This window comes from Poeciliopsis prolifica, unplaced genomic scaffold (assembly GCF_027474105.1).
Source record: "Poeciliopsis prolifica strain line A6 unplaced genomic scaffold, Auburn_PproV2 SCAFFOLD010, whole genome shotgun sequence".
In the NCBI taxonomy this organism is placed as follows: Eukaryota; Metazoa; Chordata; class Actinopteri; order Cyprinodontiformes; family Poeciliidae; genus Poeciliopsis; species Poeciliopsis prolifica.
In genome coordinates, this window is record NW_026562385.1 from 7,987,811 (window position 1) to 8,006,930 (window position 19,120).

The window sequence follows — 19,120 nt, forward strand, 5'->3', positions numbered from 1 at the left end:
TAGCATTCTTTACGGTGATTGGCCAATAGAGATGACAATCAAGTGCAGAAGGGCGAAATGAAGAATAATCGTCGCATGAAATAAGCGTCACTACCTAACGGAGAACTTGTAGTTCCTTCCAGGGAGACACCGCATTGGCCCGTGGAAACGACACGTGAACAAGTCCGCCATATTCGGAGTGGCGAGTTCGACTCGGAAACCAATACAAGTTTGACTTTGAACTGGGTTTTTTTCTAAGAGAAATAATGCTTTTATAACTTAATACAAAAATGGGAAAAGTGTTAAATAATTTGCAATATAAAATAATTGTTATAGAATTGTTGGAACATTAGTATACTGTCACTATTCTTATCCTCATTCTTTTTCAAATGTAAGTAAATTCATATACATTCAGATGTAAACTCGGGCACACTTTCATTTGTTTTCATTGTCACTTTTGTTGTGTACTAAAATGAACGTAAACTTTAGTATTTTTCTCGGATTTCAGCCATACTTTAAATTGGTTTCCAAGGATACCTGCCACGCACAATATGACAGAGGCCCTGATTCGTCGATGAGAACGCCAACTCCCAGAATGCCCCATTACGCAGTGCGCCCCTTCCGCTGCCGTCTCCGCCCATCTTCCTCTGTTTGCTAAGCAGGTATCGGTGCAGGGGAAAGTGGGTGCTATGGATCAACGCAGTCCCTGACATTGGCAAATTAGCGTAACTATCTGGACAACAGCGCCATTGAAAACCGCCACCATGTTCGGCCGGTCACGGAGTTGGGTTGGAGGACAGAGTAAAACGAAGAACATCCACTCCTTGGACCATTTGAAGTGAGTAGATAACGTAACGTCGGCTAACGCTAGCTCAATAGTCAACAGTTTTGAAATAAGGTTAATATTCCTTTATTCATCAGCTGTTTGAATAATAGAGATACCGTTAACAGCTCTATATCGAGTTGGATAACAGTAAAGCTAGCTGTGACCGCTTTAACGTCTGTGTAATAAAATTGTAGCATAAAATGCTAGCTAGCATGCCGTTAACTTTATCTGTTGCTCGTGGCTGTAGTCAATAAACCAGATTAACCCAATTTTAGACAATTGGAAAACATGCCCCTGCAGACCGATGACGTTCGAGTAGGTGGTCTTGAGAATCAGTCCTCGGAGCAGATTGATCTGGCAGGAGAGTGCAGCAAATTACTGGGGTTTACCAGAGTACCTTCTGAACAGGTGTGCTAAACTTCACGTCAAGAGTTTTTTTTTTCAACTGGTGCCTCAAATTAGGAGGAAGATTGGATGTTGACTGGACGCAACCAGGAGTTTAATATGAGAGCTGTTAGGGTTCCCTTGGGGGCCATAAATATTAGGTTTTACTAAAGCATAATATCTAATGGACAAATTCCTCTCATTCCACCGAATGAAGTGTTTAAAATTATTTATTAGTCTTTTTATTTCATCTCAACATTCCTGACGCACTGTGCTTTTCTATTTCATGGAAAATAAAGGTGTTTACAAAAAAAGGTAGTATATTCAAACCTCTTCTAAATGATTAAAAATACCAAATTGTCCAAATGCTGTTAAATTAATATTATGTGAGCCATATATTGATCATTAAAGTTATGTTTATCTAGCACCATTCTCAGTCTTTGTATTGAGACATAACTTGAAGCAGAAATATAGATCCTTCAATCTAGTTAAGTTGTTACTTATCTTATTAACAGCACTTTATCAAAAGTGTTATCTTAACAGTAGCACTACAGATAGTGATATTGTGATTATCCATATCTATAACCCTATAAATTTTTGTTGGCCAGTACTGGTCACATTTGTTGTTGTTGTACACATCAACAGGCGGGGGAGGGGGACAGCGTCGCTTTAGTGTAGCTCCGCACTCCAAACTCTGTTTACTCCCATGTGTTTCTGCTGAAATTTCACCGAAAGGCCTTAAAAATGTATTTATTCTTTGTTCACATCTCCGTCAGATACATGTACCATATTCTCACCAAAAACACGACTGTAACGGATCACAACCGAAACCTGCTCGTCGAGACCATCCGCTCCATCACAGAGATCCTCATTTGGGGAGATCAGAATGACAGCTCTGTGTTTGAGTAAGTCCCGGACAAAGTCCTTATTTGATCTCTGTTGAATATGCAGCGATGGATGGATTTGCTGAATACCATTGTTTTGAAGGTCTTATGTGGCACTTCTTAACTTAAGATGTTGGAGAAATTGGAAATGTAAGCTGTAATCATTTTAACCAAAATGGTGTATCCAAAATGGCATGAAAAAAGGAAAATGATTTCCATTATGATAGAGTTAAAGGGAAAAAAAAGTCTAACCTCAACTGTTTTAAAACCCGACTAGTGAATTATGTTAGTTTTGTGTTAACAAGAACAGGCTTTCAGACAAGGACAGCCTAAGTAGCTACTTAAGTTGTTGCAAGAATTTGTAGTTGAAAGCGGAAGTTTACACACACAACATAGACATCTTTTTCTTCTAAGTTTCTGAAGTTAAATCAGACCAAGCTTTTTATTTTCATTTACTTAGGAATAATTTTGGTAATTCTGTTTGCTAAGCACCACAACAAGGAGAGAAATAATATGTTACTTTGTTTGCCACCTCCATATTCCAAATGTAACAATGGTCTTTAAGCCCAAACGGTTCCACTTTAGTGGAGCTGCTAGAATGCTTCAATACTTTTATTCTTTTGACTGATAACTTGTGGTCAGAAACATGACTTACTTTGCTTTGCTTCTCTTCTGTCATTTATGTGAGCAGCTTTTTCTTGGAGAAGAACATGTTTGTCTTTTTCTTGAACATCCTGCGTCAGAAGTCTGGTCGCTACGTCTGTGTCCAACTACTTCAGACCCTCAACATACTGTTTGAAAACATCAGCCATGAGACTTCATTATGTAAGTACTAACACTAAATACATGACGTTGCTATTGCAGGTCTCTTGCTAAGCAACACAGTATGAGCTTTAGCCTATTAATCTTCGTGGGTACGTTTGGTGGTTTTTAGGTTTGTAAAGAGAAACTAGTGGTTATGCAGTTGTTAGCTCTTAGTGTATTTCTTTAATTGATTTTAAGTTCTCTTCTGTGCACAGATTATCTGTTGTCGAACAACCATGTCAACTCCATCATCGTCCACAAGTTCGACTTTTCAGATGAAGAGATAATGGCTTACTATATTTCCTTCCTCAAGACTCTGTCTCTGAAGCTGAACAACCACACTGTGCACTTCTTCTACAATGAGGTGAGGCCTCACTGGGGTTCGATGCATGCGAGAATACGAAGATGGACAGAATAGTGAAATGTTTTCTTTGCATTCGAGTCGAGAAGAAGGGGAGCTTGAAGAGGATTTTAATGAGGGAGAAAATAACAGAACTCCCTTAGTTATTGCAGTAGTTTTATACTAGTAGCTCATTTGATAAAAGCTTATTTTACTATCTCTGAACTGCAAGAAATTTATTGTTAAGACACATTTTTCAAATTTAACAACTCCACAACAAGCCCGTTTTCTTTCCTTTAAAACAAATCTTTCTCTAAAACTTATTTAGTAGATTTAGTTCTTATTTGCCTGTATGGATGTAATGGATGTTGACTCTAAAACATAAACTCAACACCTGGACTGTTAGTGATGATGTCACCTTTTCCACAGTACCTTTCTTTCTGTGTACACTGGGGAAAGTTGTTGGTGTACTGTCAATGGTAGCCGTGCTCCTGAAACCAAAACAATTTTGAAGCTTTTGTAATGTTAGTGAAAGCTACTTTGTAGTATTTCTTTATCTACGTTTCTTTGTATTTTTTATGTTGCTTTTTGGCTTACTTTGTGTCATTCACAACCACAGTAAAATGAGTTATTTAGAAATGCATAAAATAGCTGTTTTCTAATTTTACCTGTTCCTGCCGTGGTAAGATGACCTGCAGCACACTCATGTTTTTAGTTTTTTTTTCACCTCCAGGTGGCGCCATTGGACAGCTCCTCTCAGCTTGAGTCAGATAAATGAGTTAGGTTTGTTTCAGCTAGATTACAAGCTGCTGGTTTGGTTTCAGGATCAGTTTGCTTCATTTGCTGAAGCCTCTGAGTGACTACTGAAGTTTCTGCTCTAGTTACACAGAGGCCTCAGGAAGTGAGGAACAAGAGAGTGGAGGAGCAGGCACGGACACAGAGAGATGGCATTAAGAGTCAATACTATGTTTATAGAGTATAAAAACATTCTAGACAAAGTAAGATTATGTGTGTGTCCTTAATTTAAGTCATGAAATAGTGTTTGAGTTCATCTAACGCCTTAAACACCAGACAATCTTGCATCACTTTCACTTTAATTTCACTGTTGAAAGTATTGTCTGAATTTTTATCAACCTCTCTATAATACGTTCCGAGTTACATCAGTCACAGAGCTAAACTTCTTTTCTTAATAGTCACTTAAATCCAAGAGAGGTTAGAATTTTTGCCCAGTTGCCTTCTTAATCTCTCTGCTGTCATGTACAGCCTGAGCGTGGCTGTGTGAAGCCTTGCTCACCGGCGCCTCCTCTCTGTCTCCCACACACAGCACACTAATGACTTTGCCCTGTACACCGAAGCCATTAAGTTTTTCAACCACCCAGAAAGCATGGTTCGCATCGCAGTTCGCACCATCACACTCAACGTCTACAAAGGTGAGTGCCGGGCTCATGCATGCCAACACGCACTCAGACATGTCCTCAAACGCAGAGGACTCTGGGACAGCCGACAGCCTTCCCTATGCGCTTCCTCCTCCTTTCTGCCGTTTCTTCCTGTGCATGAGCATCACTAGTAGGTAGCATTAACGTGTGCGCTCTGCTGCTTTTTTTACTAGAATTTTAGACAAACGTTAACTGTTATTTTTTGTCCTAGTTTTCTAATCATTTGGCAATTACAAAAATTTTTCTCTGACCTACTTGCCATTTCTGAGAAAAAAGACAACTTCTTAGCTCCTGTAAATCTGATGAAATCCTGGACATTGCACTGCAGGTCATTTAATTGGACACTGTGTAACTCAGCATCAGCTTTGCTCGAGAGCTTTCCAGAAACTTCCTGTAATGCGACATCCTTCAACTTTATGTGTTTCTCTGAGCTCCTCAAGGGACTGGTCTGCCGTTTATCATTCTGAAGGGCAAAACCTTTTCCTGTCACACTCAGCTTCCTGTTTACTCCAGATGAAGTTTGTGCAACAGCGTTTGTTTCAATAACTGGGATATGTTTGTTGGATGTGACACTTTGTACCCTGCCACTTTTTCTCCTTGCATCATCCATGACATTTTGATTCTGAAACTTTCAACACTTAGTCTGGGCAACTCACTCTCTTCCTTCAGATAATCAGAAGTCATATTCCATGTAACTTTGCAGTCTGTTGAATTTATTGCTTGTTTAGCTAGAAGCTATAATATAACAAGGAATCTCTCAAGTGGAAGAATCAATTGTTTGCAAAACTCCGCTGCAGTATTTTTGGTTGACATGGCATCAGGCCAAGAGTTGGTGACACCAAGTCTAGCAAGTCAAGGAGACGCTATAAAATTCTTAGCCTCTCCCTTCTTTGTAAATGGACAAAATAACAATGAAGATAATTAAATCTTTGTGCTGTAGTTAACTGTAACTAATTGACGCTTCCCGATGATTCCTTGACCATGCACTGTAACAACCGACCACCTGGAGAAACAAGTTTGTCACCAATCTCATTACAACAACATAAAATGCAATTTATTAGGACAAACACATGCGTCAAATGGAATGATGCATGGTTTTCAAAATCCGAAAAGATGTGATCGTAGTCCCCATCTTCACTATGAAACTGCTAAATAAAGTTTACTGCCACCAGTCACCATTAGAAGTTTCCCGATTGGTAAGCAGAATAATCTGTGTGCAATTAAATCTGTACAACTCCTGTAGGAGAAGACTTTCACAGGAAAACAATTGCTGTTCACGCCTTTTGCCTTTTCGGGAACTGTGACAAGAAGAAAGCCAATTAGACAATTTGCCACAAGCCACCTATTAAAAAAGCCGTCAAGAGGCAGAAAATGAATTTCTTTAGTCTGAGCACTTGGTCTGCAATTTTTAAACACAGTTGTGGCAGCTTCATACTGAGGGAATACTTTTCTTCAGCAAGGCTGGGAAAGTTGGTCAAAGTAGGTGCAGGACAAGCCTCAAGAAACTGTTTGCTGGCTGGAAGAAAAAAAAAAACATGTTTTGGAGACTTGATGAGTCCTGCAGGACAAGATTTGGTAACATATAGGCCAGAATTACAGTGAAGGTTTTTAAACCAAATTATTTGTGTTTTTGAATGGTCAGGTCCAAACTATTTCATTTACTCCACAGTGAAGCACTACTTTATGCTCATCTATCACATAAAAGCCCAATAAAATACATTGAAATTTGTTGTAACGATAAGTGCCCATGGCACTCTAGCTGATCAGATTGACATTTTATTGGTGAATATTATTAGTAAAAAAACAAACAAAAATAAACAGATTTTAACAGCTGTTATTAAAAATGAATACTTCTTTTCCATGTGTGGCGTTGTTTGCAGTTTGTCAGAATGACTGCGGGATCACTTCCCTGCCTCCACCCGTCCACAGCCGCCCCTTTACTCACATTAACCCTGTGTCTGTTTCCCCCCCTCTCCAATCACTCCTGCTCTTCCTCTCCTTGTCTCTCCTCCTCCTCTTTCTTCTACGCGTCCCATCTGCCTAACTGCAGTGTCATGTAAGTTGGTCCCATTCATTCAGTCTTTCTAGAACTGGGTACCAGCATCTACCTGAGCTGATTTAGCACAGTTAATCCGACTCTGCTACAAACACAGAGAGTTCTACATTAAAAACTTATTCTTAGTGGAAATCTGTACATGGAATATCCCTTTTCTTGGTCAAATGTGAAGTATTTTTTACAGCTAAATCAGTTCAAGGTGCTTTTACCAAGTCCTGCTTCTTCTTAATGGTGTATTTGTTTCTAATAAATGGGTAGAATTGCCTAGAAATCATTATTCATGTATCACTCACCTGCATAAATACAGAAAACCCTGCATGCCACTTTAATTGTTCTTCTTGGCCTAAGTTGCTCAAAAACCTGAACTTTTCTAGAGGGTAATTTATCCTAATAGTGGTGGATGTTGGAGCTTTAAAAAATATTTTCCCATCTGGATTTCAGATAGTTCAGAGAACTTTATAAAATGTTAATGTTTAATTTTTCAGAGTTACTCCAGTCAGTCAAGGGGAAAATTAAATATCTCGTTCCATAAGCTGTCGAGGCATACAAGGTTTTGTACCTTTGATACACAGTGTTGTCTTCATGAACATGGTGTCATCCAATAAACTCTTAAAAATAATCACGATAGCGAACATGTGCACATAAATTTAAATTTGGCCTGGTTATGGCCAATAGGTTTGTGAGAGGGTTCATTTAGTTAGCTGTAGGAATTGGGCTGGTGTGAGATTCATTTACAAAAAATCAATTCTTCTCAGCTCCGCTACTGTTAATTTATGGGAATGTTTTAATTTAATATTTTCAATTCTGGGCACACTGTTCTATAGATAAGTGTGTTAAGTGTATGAATGAAGTCCTTGAGCATCTTTGGTACTAACAGTCCTTTTTGCTCCCCCGCTCTGCAGTGGACAACCAGCACATGCTGCACTACATTCGAGATAAGACAGCGGTTCCATATTTCAGTAACTTGGTCTGGTTTATCGGCAGCCATGTGATCGAACTGGACAAGTGTGTGCAGACAGATGAAGAGTAAGTGTCTCTGTCACATTGTAGCCTCTAGGGGGCATTGTTGTCTCAGAATTATAAGGTTTGTTCGTACTCCTCATTGGAGAAACAGCATTATGTATGTAGCGCATGTACAATTAGATTTGCTTTGTAATTAATATTTATTTATTTTTGTTAAACAGATTAAGAGTTAATTCTTAGCTTAGCCGTTGTTTGTTTTTCCCTGTTGTGTTGCAGGCATAAGAACAGAGGGAAGTTAAGTGACCTGGTAGCGGAGCACTTGGACCACCTGCACTACCTGAATGACATCCTCATCATCAACTGTGAATTCCTCAACGACGTGCTAACCGACCACCTCCTTAATCGTCTCTTCCTGCCCCTCTATGTCTACTCTTTGGTCAGTCCTGTGACGGTATGTTCGGTGTCAACCGAGATACTCTTTTCTCCACAGGGTCAGATTGTATTTTACTCAAGGCTGTTTATATTGTTTGTTAGCTTTACATTTAGAAGAATTGGTATAAATGCTTTGTTAAAGGAGTTTCTCTTGTTTTTAGCACTTATACTAACAGATTAAAATCTACCTACACACATTATCAATTTCTTCACCGTCAATAGTACTTCGGTATGACACAGACATCTTATGTAAAGTAACTTAGTCATAGATACTTGAAAGTGATGGAATCTAAAGTAGTGCTGTCAAGGAGGGAACATCTGACACAGTAATGCGTTTTTAATGCACAACTATGGAGTGACATTTTTAAATAATTGAGTCACCGATATTGTCATGTGTAAAGGTGGTTTATTGACATTTTCATTTGAATTTCAGTAGATCTCTTTTTCTGGAAGGAGTGTGTTCATAGAGGGAGTTTTCTTTGAGCATGCAGATGTTTCCAAACCATTATCAAGATTGTTCTCATATTTAATTTTATTGTGTGACCTAATAATATATTTCTTGTGTTCTCAGTCTGAAGAGCGGAAGATTAATCCCCAGGTGTCGCTTTACCTGCTGTCTCAAGTAAGCTACAGAAGATATCACAGAACAGGCAGCAAGTCTCAGCTCTGAACTTGAATCAGAGTTAATTTCCAAAAACAGAAATTTGAGACTCAACTTGGACTCTAACTTTAGGTCCAGGATCTGATTCTCATCTTGGACAACATTCAGTGCACAGAGATATGCATGTGCATAAAAATAAAATCAGAAACTCAAATTACACATCCCCCCCAAGACTCATAAGACGTAGTCACTGATGGCTGCAAAAGACCTGCAACCTTTAGCTCATCCCTGGTCCATCATAGCTGAATCCAAGGCATTAATTAGATCCTTAGCTACTGAGCAAGTTCAATAAAGTCTATCGTTTGATCTAATTAATTGATTCAGGGGTGTTGAAGCAGAAACTGGTCTAAATGCCGAAGGACACCCACCATGGACGACCTTAGTTTCAAATCCTGGCCTAACATAAAATATAGTGACAGCATCGTGTGGTGGGGTGTTTTTCTTCAATATCTACACGTCTTATACTTATAAAGTAATTCTTATAAAAGACAGAATAGTAAGTATTCTCATAAAAGATTTTTTTTAATTTCAAAATAAAAACACTTCCTCTGCTGTTCATTTCAAAAGATCAAAATTCCTTCCAATTCAAAAAGTGTGTAGCATAAATCTAATGTTTTTGTACATTTTTTATTTCTTTCTTTCTTTCAGGTGTTTCTAATCATCCACTATCAGCCCCTGGTCAACGCCCTTGCAGACGTTATTCTCAATGGAGACCTCTCTGTTTTCAGTTGCCAGCCAGATGTTCACAGCACACACAAAAACATGGTATTCTATACAAACACCCACACACAACACATCCACTCTGAAAAGTCCCTTGTGTGTACCAGATTTTGTTGTATAAACGCAACATAAATGCAAACTAGGCTCCCAAAGTTTAAAATAGCCAAAAACCAGAATCTGACTCACCAAGTAGTATACAAAGTGACATAAACGTAAACTAGCAAGTGAAGCAAACGCATTGGCTCAAACAAGAAATGTACACCTACGCACACAACCACACACACAACCACACACACACACACAGTTCCAGAAGTGCATGTAGGTGGTTATGAGATCGCAGGGTCATTTGGTTTTCTCCCATTGGTCACCTACATCAACACATCAAAATGCTAATGATTTTTACCTTTTTTTTTTTTTAATTTTTATTTTTTTATTTGTTGCCATTTTTTTTTCTGTCCGACTTTTTGGGGTTTGTGATAACGTGATGGCCCCTGTCTGCATGTTAGTCATCTCACCTCTCTTCTTTTTACCCTCCCACTTCAGGATCCCCCTCTGTTCCCCGTCTTATTCCCTTCACCTCTCATTTTCTGAAGCACCCACCCCCCTCTTTTTTTTTCTCTTCTTGATTTTTAGTTTCTCTTCCCCCTGTGCTCCACCCTCCCCTCCTAATTTTGACCATCTGTTTGTAGCGGGGGGTGGGTGTGCAGCAGTAGTGAGCGTTTCTCAGAACCCTTGTGGTTATTCTCTGTGCTCTGTGTGTATTTCTGTGTGCTCAGTCTGCTGCTGTTGTAAGAAGCTGCCTACCTTTTCAGTGAATGTGACTTACGGCATAATGCCTTCACAGTTCTGGTAGACCACAATAGGAGAGAGCCATCCCCAAACAAGGGTTCAAATTTCTGAACTGTGGATATGGTTTTGGACTTCTTCAAAAACAAAAACAAAAACGTAGGTTTACGTCACATCCATCACATTTTCTATCCAATCATTCATGTTAGTACATGAATGATCTTTAGTAGCAATAATTGAATCTACTTCCATTTAGCTTACTATCAGATCTTTTTTCTTCTCATATTCATTTGCTTGAACATGACAAGTTTAGTGATCAGGCAGTTTCAAGAAAGCAATATAGAAAGTACATTTTATTTTTTTTAATTTTTAATCGGCGTGAGATGTGAATGTTAATCATTTCCGCCTCAACAGATATCTGATGTTTGATTTCTGGTAGATGAAAAGGAGGCAGATCAGGAATGAGCCGCGTTTCTTCGCAGGTGGTAAAATGGCACTTCCTGTTTGTCTGTGATGTGGCAGGAAATTAGGTCACATGGTGGAACACTGACAGGGCTGGCTCACCTAACCCAGATCTCTTTCCTGGAAGCAGTGTGTTTTTCCTCTCTCTATTGCTTTTGTAGATGTGTTTTCTTGCAAGTGCACCAGTTAGATACATAATGTCAGTATTTGCATACGTTTAGCAGCTTGTAGTTTTTTTTTTCCCCCCCAAAAGCGAGATCGGCTGTTTTTAGTTTACGCCGATATGTAGCCGCTGATGTTCTACCTGCACAGTGTGCTCTCTTTTTAAGCGTCTGTTTTGGTTTGGGGTGTTTTTACGTGTGTGTCTGCGCAGGGCATGCTCCCTGACCTCCATTAATTTCTCAGCAGTGGCTGAGACTGTGAGCGGTTTACCAGAACATTGTCAGCTAGCAGGTGCAACACACACACACAGATACTAGTTTGTGGTTTTTGTCAGACAGCATGCTGAGTGTGTGTTTGGCTGCAGCTACAATACAATCCTCCTTAACATATTCATAGGAGGCCTTTCCTTGTAAATGATGCAAAACAAATTCAGTTAGACATTTTAATATTGATAAGCACATAAACATGAAAGGATATTTACATATTTTTCTCATCAAGCTGTAATAAAGTAGTAATTGCAGAAAATTATTATAAATTTTGCTTTCATGAGAACCCAGTAGATCAAGAAAAAAAATTAATTGGGGAATTATTTTTTTTCTATTACTTCCCAATCAATTAAACCGCAGCTAAACCAACCATGGTTTAATCTATGCTCTCCCTTGGCTGAGGAAGGCTGCTGTGAAACCGTCAGAGGTTTATGCCTGTCTTTAAAGCAGTTTGTTTCCATAGCCAGTGTGTTGCTATGTTTATGCTTCATGGTTTGTTTGCACGAGACGGTGAGGCTGTCTAGTTTCAGTTTTTTGGATAAACTTAATCACTTACATATATTTTGTGTAGATTTCAGTGTTTTCTTTAACCTTGACTTTTTTAGCAGTATCCTTAGCTATGTCTGAATAAGAAAAAAATAATAGTTAAATCTTGTTTTGCTTTATTTTGTCTTGATTTTTTGACTTTTGGCCAATTTTTTTTTCCAATTCACAATTGAGTTGACAAACCCTTGTTGAAATCCCAAGTTAAAAGTTAGCATTACTAACTTCAAATATTGGACATTGTGTCCAATATTTAGCTTTTAGCTTTAGCTTATAGCTTTTCTGCTTCCTTTGACATCACCTGTTGATGCCTTACTGATGGCACCTAAGTCTTCCATTGCTAACCACTTTCTCACTGAAGAATGTTGTTGGTGTGACCTGAAAGCACTTATTTATTGAGGGATAGTTGATTGGAGAAAGATTTTTGAGGGATAAATCTGAAAATCAGAAAATTTTCAGCCGTTTCTTCTCTAGTGTTGGAAACTACTTTGCTATCAATCTTAAAGCATTAAGGTGACAATCCAGGCAATTTTTAAGGGTTTTGAATACCTATACATTTCAGTATTACCTCTATCTTCGTGTATCTTTATATCCCACTATTGTTGTTATGACAGTTTTTTTTTAAATATTTTTGTTTTTGTGAAATCTATAAAAGTTTTGTTCCATTGTTTGTATTTTCAGAGCAATTTTCCATTTGCTTTACTGTTAAAAACACAAAACATAACCAGATTTTTAAGCCTTCAGGATCAAAGATTAATTTATTCCCGGTATTATACAATTTTTTTTGGTCATCTCTTAGAGGGAAATGCATATCCTGAACATGTACATAAATATGCAAGCATTTAATTCTGCAGGTTCTGGGAATACTGAGTTGAACAAGTTTTCAGCTGACGTTGGGTTTTCAGCAGTTGACGTTTGCGCTTCTCACAGATTGGCCTGACTGCATTATAAAATTGTTGACCTTGCTCCTACAGATTGCAGCTCTCACTGTATCTGGGGTGTTGTGGTTCCATGTCAGCTCAACTCTCTGCTTTGCAGTCAGACATCTGACTGACTTCAATTTACCCAGAATTTTGGCTCAGTCCAGCAAGTCAAAGTGCTTGACATGGAAAAGGAATGTCAGAAAAATCAAAGTGAACAATGCTGACATCTGACTGACTTCTTGGAAGTCTGAGTAGGCCGCGTTTGGTACGATTCAAGCCATAGTTCGCCTTTGTGCTTGGGACTATTTCATTACGTTTGGTATATTTTACTGGGTTCCAGCTGCTCCAAAAGTTTGAACTCGATTCATCTCTGTGTCATCATGCATGTCTTCAGTCGTTTTTTCCTACCTCTCCATATCTAGCTGGATCTCTTGTCCTCACAATGACTTGTTCAGATTTGTGTTTATATGTTTTTTTTTAATTGGTGGGATGTTCTGGGCCATTTATATTATTTTATCAGCTGTTCATTTTATTAGATTTTTTTCGGCAGTGCTAACAATTTCACAAGTTTTTCAGTCTTTCCTGTAAGTCACTGGTTTAACATCACTGTGCTGCTGCTTTTTTATTTACCAGCTGTTTCCTGTTCGGTTCAGAACATGTGGTTTGAAACTTTAAGCATTGCAACCGAATGTCGGAAGAATGGCGTTTTTTTTTTTTTTTTTTTTTTTTTTTTTTGCTGCACTCTTTTTTCACGGCAGGGACCAACAAGCCCATAATTTTATGCATTGGTGTCATAGGTGTAGTTTGTGTCTGGGTCATTTTCTCGCATGTTGTGCCTATCTGCATCTTGGAGGAAATGGTTTATAGATATTTTTTTTAAGTGACCTTGATGAGCACTGATAATGCAATAAGCATTTATGGTAACTGTGTGTGTGTTTGTGTGTGCAGAGAGGTTTTGATTGTGATACTTTTTCCCATTGCATGATTATTCATGAGCATCTGTGTTTTTGTTTGTTTTTTGTTTGTTTTTTTCTTTCCGCATACACATTTGATAAGTTGCTCTATAGAGGCCCAAGGGTTATACTCTTCCAAGTACAAAAGGCCTTTGTATGTTTCATTCAGAGAATAATTATGATAAGTATCTTTATTCTGTATCCAGAACAGACATTTCCATTTCCTGGAAAATTGTATCTGCAAACTGGATTCATAGTTTTCTATTGAATAGTTTCCTAGTAATGTAATAATCTGTTTATTCTTGCTTCTAGGAAGGTACGGAATAGCAATCGTTATCAAAGTTTTCAAAAATTGGAGTCCCTAAATCACTGAAATGTAGTTTTTTTGTTTTGTTTTTTCCCCCCCCAAAAAAAAACAAGATTGGCTGCTTCAAGTCCTATTTTAAAGGACTTATTTTCCTTATTTTCCTGTTTTAAATCCTAATTTGAGATTAGCAGTGGTCTCTAACAAGTGATGGTGTCTTCCACAATGTTACTTTGTATTATAACACCTGACAAGATATTGAGCAGCTAGCATGTCATGACATGTCATTTGACTGTCATAGAGCAACAGTCTTCAGTCAGAGGCCTCTTTAGATTTCTTGCTAGACCGACTGCTACAGGAGATCTTTCTTGCCCACAGCATAACTATCCACGACAACTGACTGAAGGCACTTAGATGATACGAGATACAACATTTCATTTACTTTGGGACAAATAAAGCATTTTTGACTTAAATTATAGTTTTATAAAGTTGGGCATATTTTTTTGTGAAAAAGGCCCATCCCAATAAAACAAAAAAATTATACATTTTTGTTTTGGTGGAACAAAATAAAAATTGTTCAATCAGTTCCAGCATTTTGTAAAATAAATGCATTTAAGATAATAAAAAAAATACAAGATGGTGGAGCATGATTGAGCCATGACTTCTTGTCTCAAGAAGAAAAATATTAAAAGTTATTGTGAGGCCAAAAACAATTGAGTTGTGATGGGACCCATTTCAAAAAGTCATTTGAAAACTGCAAAATGGAGAATATTTTCAGTTAATCAATCCTTCCTAATCCTCCTTAGTTGCTTTTAATATTTCTCCAGACATTTTGTGGATCCTCGAGATGTGATGGGAGCCTTTCTGTACTTTTTGATTTTCAAGGATTTTCCTTGTTTTCTTTGGATAAAGGTGCTCCCAGCTGTCCCAAAGCATTAGAAATGGTTGTGTAACCATTTTTGCAGATATTGGATTTGTTGGAATAATGTGTTCTGAACATTTAGGGAGGAAGCCAAAAGCAGAAAAACCTCATACGAGTACCACTATTTGGTCAGTTTGTTTAAATAAATAAAAAAAAACTTCCAGGAATTTTATGAATTCCCTGTTTTCTCACCTTTTCCCTCTTTGTCCCTCTGCTACTGTTTTCCTCCAGCATGCCACCGCAGCAGGTGTGCGCCGCTTCGTCAAACCCCCAGAGTCTCTGGAGCGGTCGCTGGAAATGTCTCGCCACCGAGGCCGCAAAAGAACTCAGAAAAGGCCGAATTACAAAAACCTGGGCGAGGAGGACGACGACAGAGCAGGGGGCGGCGGCAGCAGTTGTGCAGGAGAGGTGGAGGAGGGCTGGGATGACGACAGCGGCAGAGGAGGAGAGAGGGAGAAGGGAAAAGGTACAGAGGGATTAGGAGGAGGAGGAAGTGGGTGCTCTAAGGGAGGCAGAGCGAGTGGAGAGATGGCGGAAGGTGAGTTTGTGTCTCATCGGACACAGCAGTACAGGACTGTGTTTGTGTGTATTTTCTCCCATCAATCAGACTTCTTGTTCCCCATAAGTCCTCCAAACAGAAAAGAGAAGAGCTAAAAGGACAACAAGGCTGCATTTTAGTCAACCTTTTAATTGCTCTCTGCTTTGATATTCCTTTGGGTGATGATGAAAACATTTCCAAACCTTGTTTTTTCCTAACCTTGTTTTTTCCAAACCGTTTAACCTCTTTGTCTGTGACCTCATTGGATAAAGCCAAATTAAGAATCATGAAAACAGAAAATTGAGGATTATGATGCAGGCTTTGCTCTTTCCACTGTTTGGGATATTTTTTTAATTTATCCATAAATAACCCCAATGAAACACAATGTCCATTAAAGCAAAACTGTCCATTCCTGCGATGATACACCATCCATCCCGTGCTCCTCACCTCTGCCTTTCTCCCACTGCTTCTCTTACTATGTTTGTGTGTTTTATATACAGCTTCCACTTTGTTTGTGACCATTTCAATCATCTGAAATTAATTCTTTTTTTTGTTTGTTTGTTGTGATGGAGTAGTCAAGAGAGTTTGCAGGGAGACATTTTTAACAACTCTTTAGACCCAGAGGAAAAAACATTGACTGTGTGGATTTTTGCAAATGTAAGGTGGTGGGCAGATTAGCAAGAAGTAGTTTCAAAATAAGATGTGTACTCAATGGGTAGGAAAAAACAACGCCTACACTACTTAGCAGGTTGGTAAACCATGCAGTAAAATTAGAAACTTAAATAGCACATGGATTGTCTAAGATGCTTATCATATTTTAAAATGCAAATTATATTTTACCTATCTTCCTACATGTGCAACATTTCTTTGCTGTTTGGGTGTATTTTATTTGACCTAATTAAACTTGGAACATGTTCTGGACTTGCATATGGCCTAGAAGTGCAAGTAATCAGTTCATGAGTTAAAGTTGACTGATCTTCTTGCTCCTCTAATTGCAATTTTCTTAAAAACCTGATCATTCTGCTTTTATTGAGGACTGACCAAAAGACAATATTTTTTGTCAGCTGTCTTAAATACACAAAATTATGGTTATCTTACTTTAACTTTGACATATTTGTACAATAATACAAAACAGGAACCTCTGAGATTGCTGAATAGAAAATTTAAAGATGCTCAAGGACGTGCAAGGGTGCAATTTTAAATCGTGTTATCTGATGACTGGGGACTAAAGGTGGAGAGGCAAAAAACAAAACGCAGGGGCACAAAACAAAACGCAGGGGCACAAAACAAAAAGAAGAGGCAGAAGGATAAAAGGCCTAGGGATTAAAAAAGCTTTTCAAAGTGTTTGAAAGACGGCTGGTAGGTTTTGTCATTGTATGCAGAGGAGGCTTGTAAATATTCAGGTTAGTTTAAATTACTAGCAAAATAACATACCGCTGGTTTTTTGCGAGTGTATGCTGCATTTCTAATAGATTATAGCAAGAAAAATTAAGAAAACAGTTTGTTGTTTCGACTGCAATCATTTAACTTGAATCAGAAAAAGTTATAGAACTTGGCAGTGATAAACTGGAGTTTAAATGTCTTCACACAGTATAACGCTACAGCGCTGTTGTGACGTGTCAGATCAAATGTAGTATCCAGCCATTATTTTAAACTTTTGAAAAACTGACTGCTGTCTTTCTTAAACCTACTTAACACAAAGTTCATATCATCCAGCTGTGAGGGTGGAGAGAAGAAAGAGCGGAAGAGAGAGAAAGAATGAGGACAGGCAGGGGAAGGCAACAGGTTGGTCTCATATTAGGTGAAAGCTCAGGAAAAGCTATTGCCATTAGTGTACAATTGCTATTATACACTAATGGCAATAAAAGTAAAAAAAGAAAAAAATATCGACTTAATTATAAAACTAATCAATCAAATGGATAAAATGATGCAACAGATTAATACTCTCATAGTATTACATGAAACTGGGTTTAATTAGGGGTATTGTCATGAAAAGGGGTAAATGCAAATGGACCCTTTCACTCAGGTTTTTATTTGCAAGCTGTTAGGGAAACTTGCATTTTCCTACAGCTGTACACTGCTTTGTGTTGGAGTATCACAAAATTCCACAAAAATTTTGTGAAGTTTGGTTGAAATGTAAAAAAGGTTGAGTTTAAATTTTTATTTTTATGATCTTGCTGACAGTGTGGTATACCATTAGAAACAGAAGTTTGTGGGGAGTGCACCTTAAACTATAACGTGTGTGTGTGTGTGTGTGTGTGTGTGTGTGTGTGTGTGTGTGTGTGTGTGTGTGTGTGTGTGTGTGTGTGTGCGTGTGTGTGTGTGTGTGTGTATGTTTATCTGCACACAGAAATTGAGATGGTGGTGATGGAAAAGTGTAGAGCATCAGAACTGACTGAACAGAACATCACCGATGAAGAGAAGACCGCTGCTGCCACTCGAACACACACAGAAAGAAGCAGGTACAGGTTTACACCGTCCTTCACACAGCAATACATGAGGACATGATGTCAGTGGGTCGACATCTTGTCATCTTCTCGCCCTCGCAGGCCGTTCCTGGACATGGTGTACAGTGCCTTGGAGTGCACCAATGATGACTACCACGCTCTGTTTGTGCTCTGTCTACTCTATGCTATCTCACACAGCAAAGGTTTGTTAATTTGCAGCAGTCAGTGTTAACGTCACACAGTCCATTCCTCTCCAAATGTTCTATAAATAGTCCTTGGATGCGGATTGTTTGATGTTTCCATGTAATGAATTTTGTGAACAAATTGTGTCCTCGACTGGCGGATGCAAGCTTGGAAATGTTTTGTTATTGTTTTTTTTTCTCACATAAAAGATATTGGCAGCTTCCTTTTCCAGTTTCACGCCCCATTGCTTTTTAACAACTATATGATGTTGTTATGAGTCACAGTTCATTACCTTTGGAGTATTTGTCAGCTCGGTTCCTGATAGCCTGTATTCAATAATGAGGGGATAATCAGAGTCATCCCCTGATTATTGAAGTCTGGTCTAGAGTTTGACATACCTTCATAAAATGATATTTTATGATATAATGATTTTAAAATTTCAAATTTTGTTGAAGGTGTGAACCGTGATCTCCTGGAGCGTCTGCAGTTGCCGGTTCCCGACCAGGAGAGAGGTTCTTACAGCGTGGTGCTTGTGGAAAGACTGATCAGAATAATGAACCAGGCAGCATTGCCAGGTAAGACAAAAATTCAGCTTTAAATGCTGATTACCAGGCCAAACAGTGGGGCATGGAGTCACCGAGAATCTATATGTTTCAAGACGATCCTCTTTGAAAATACAAGTATTACCAATCTGTTGCCTTGAAACCACCAGTACATGACATGAATGAGCACATCCTATCTGTTCGTCGTGAATTAGAGAGGAGTTCACCATTCATGTAAATTGTTTCTTAACTGGGCACTTAATGTGATAACTGCCATTCCCATTTATTTTTTTCCCAGATGGGAAAGTTCGACTCGCAACACTTGAGCTGAGCTGCCTTCTGTTGAAGCAGTCAGTTTTGTCGGGAAGCCACTGTATAATTAAAGATGTCCATCTAGCCTGCCTCGAGGTAACGCACATACTCTACATGCAGATAATAGCTTCCAAGTGATGCATTGTGTAAAAAGAAAAAAAAGAAGTGTCATGTTTCTTTATCTCTCCTGACAGAATGAATTCCAGATAACAGGAGCCAGATGTTTCCTTGTCATGTTGCTTCGCTAGAATCTGGGTTTCTAGTGAAGTGCTTACTTCTTGTTAAGACTCAT

The 19,120-nt window shown here is 38.5% G+C and overlaps 1 protein-coding gene across 4 annotated transcripts in view; it reads left to right on the forward strand.

The window, feature by feature from the left end:
• Positions 1 to 172: 172 nt before the first annotated feature.
• Positions 173 to 19,120, forward strand: part of clec16a (C-type lectin domain containing 16A) — a 34,031-nt gene continuing 15,083 nt past the window's right edge. For 2 of the 4 annotated variants that reach the window (XM_055035378.1, XM_055035382.1), the window contains exons 1-15: positions 173 to 370; positions 488 to 817; positions 1,966 to 2,094; positions 2,765 to 2,898; positions 3,093 to 3,241; positions 4,542 to 4,647; positions 7,612 to 7,735; positions 7,949 to 8,123; positions 8,676 to 8,726; positions 9,414 to 9,530; positions 15,038 to 15,344; positions 17,695 to 17,806; positions 17,894 to 17,994; positions 18,430 to 18,549; positions 18,815 to 18,924. In XM_055035378.1, coding sequence (XP_054891353.1) covers positions 744 to 817; positions 1,966 to 2,094; positions 2,765 to 2,898; positions 3,093 to 3,241; positions 4,542 to 4,647; positions 7,612 to 7,735; positions 7,949 to 8,123; positions 8,676 to 8,726; positions 9,414 to 9,530; positions 15,038 to 15,344; positions 17,695 to 17,806; positions 17,894 to 17,994; positions 18,430 to 18,549; positions 18,815 to 18,924 — 1,809 coding nt within the window. In that variant the 5' untranslated portion in view covers positions 173 to 370; positions 488 to 743. The remainder of the gene's footprint in view (positions 371 to 487; positions 818 to 1,965; positions 2,095 to 2,764; positions 2,899 to 3,092; positions 3,242 to 4,541; positions 4,648 to 7,611; positions 7,736 to 7,948; positions 8,124 to 8,675; positions 8,727 to 9,413; positions 9,531 to 15,037; positions 15,345 to 17,694; positions 17,807 to 17,893; positions 17,995 to 18,429; positions 18,550 to 18,814; positions 18,925 to 19,120) is intronic. The other 2 variants (XM_055035381.1, XM_055035379.1) reach the window with 2 other exon arrangements.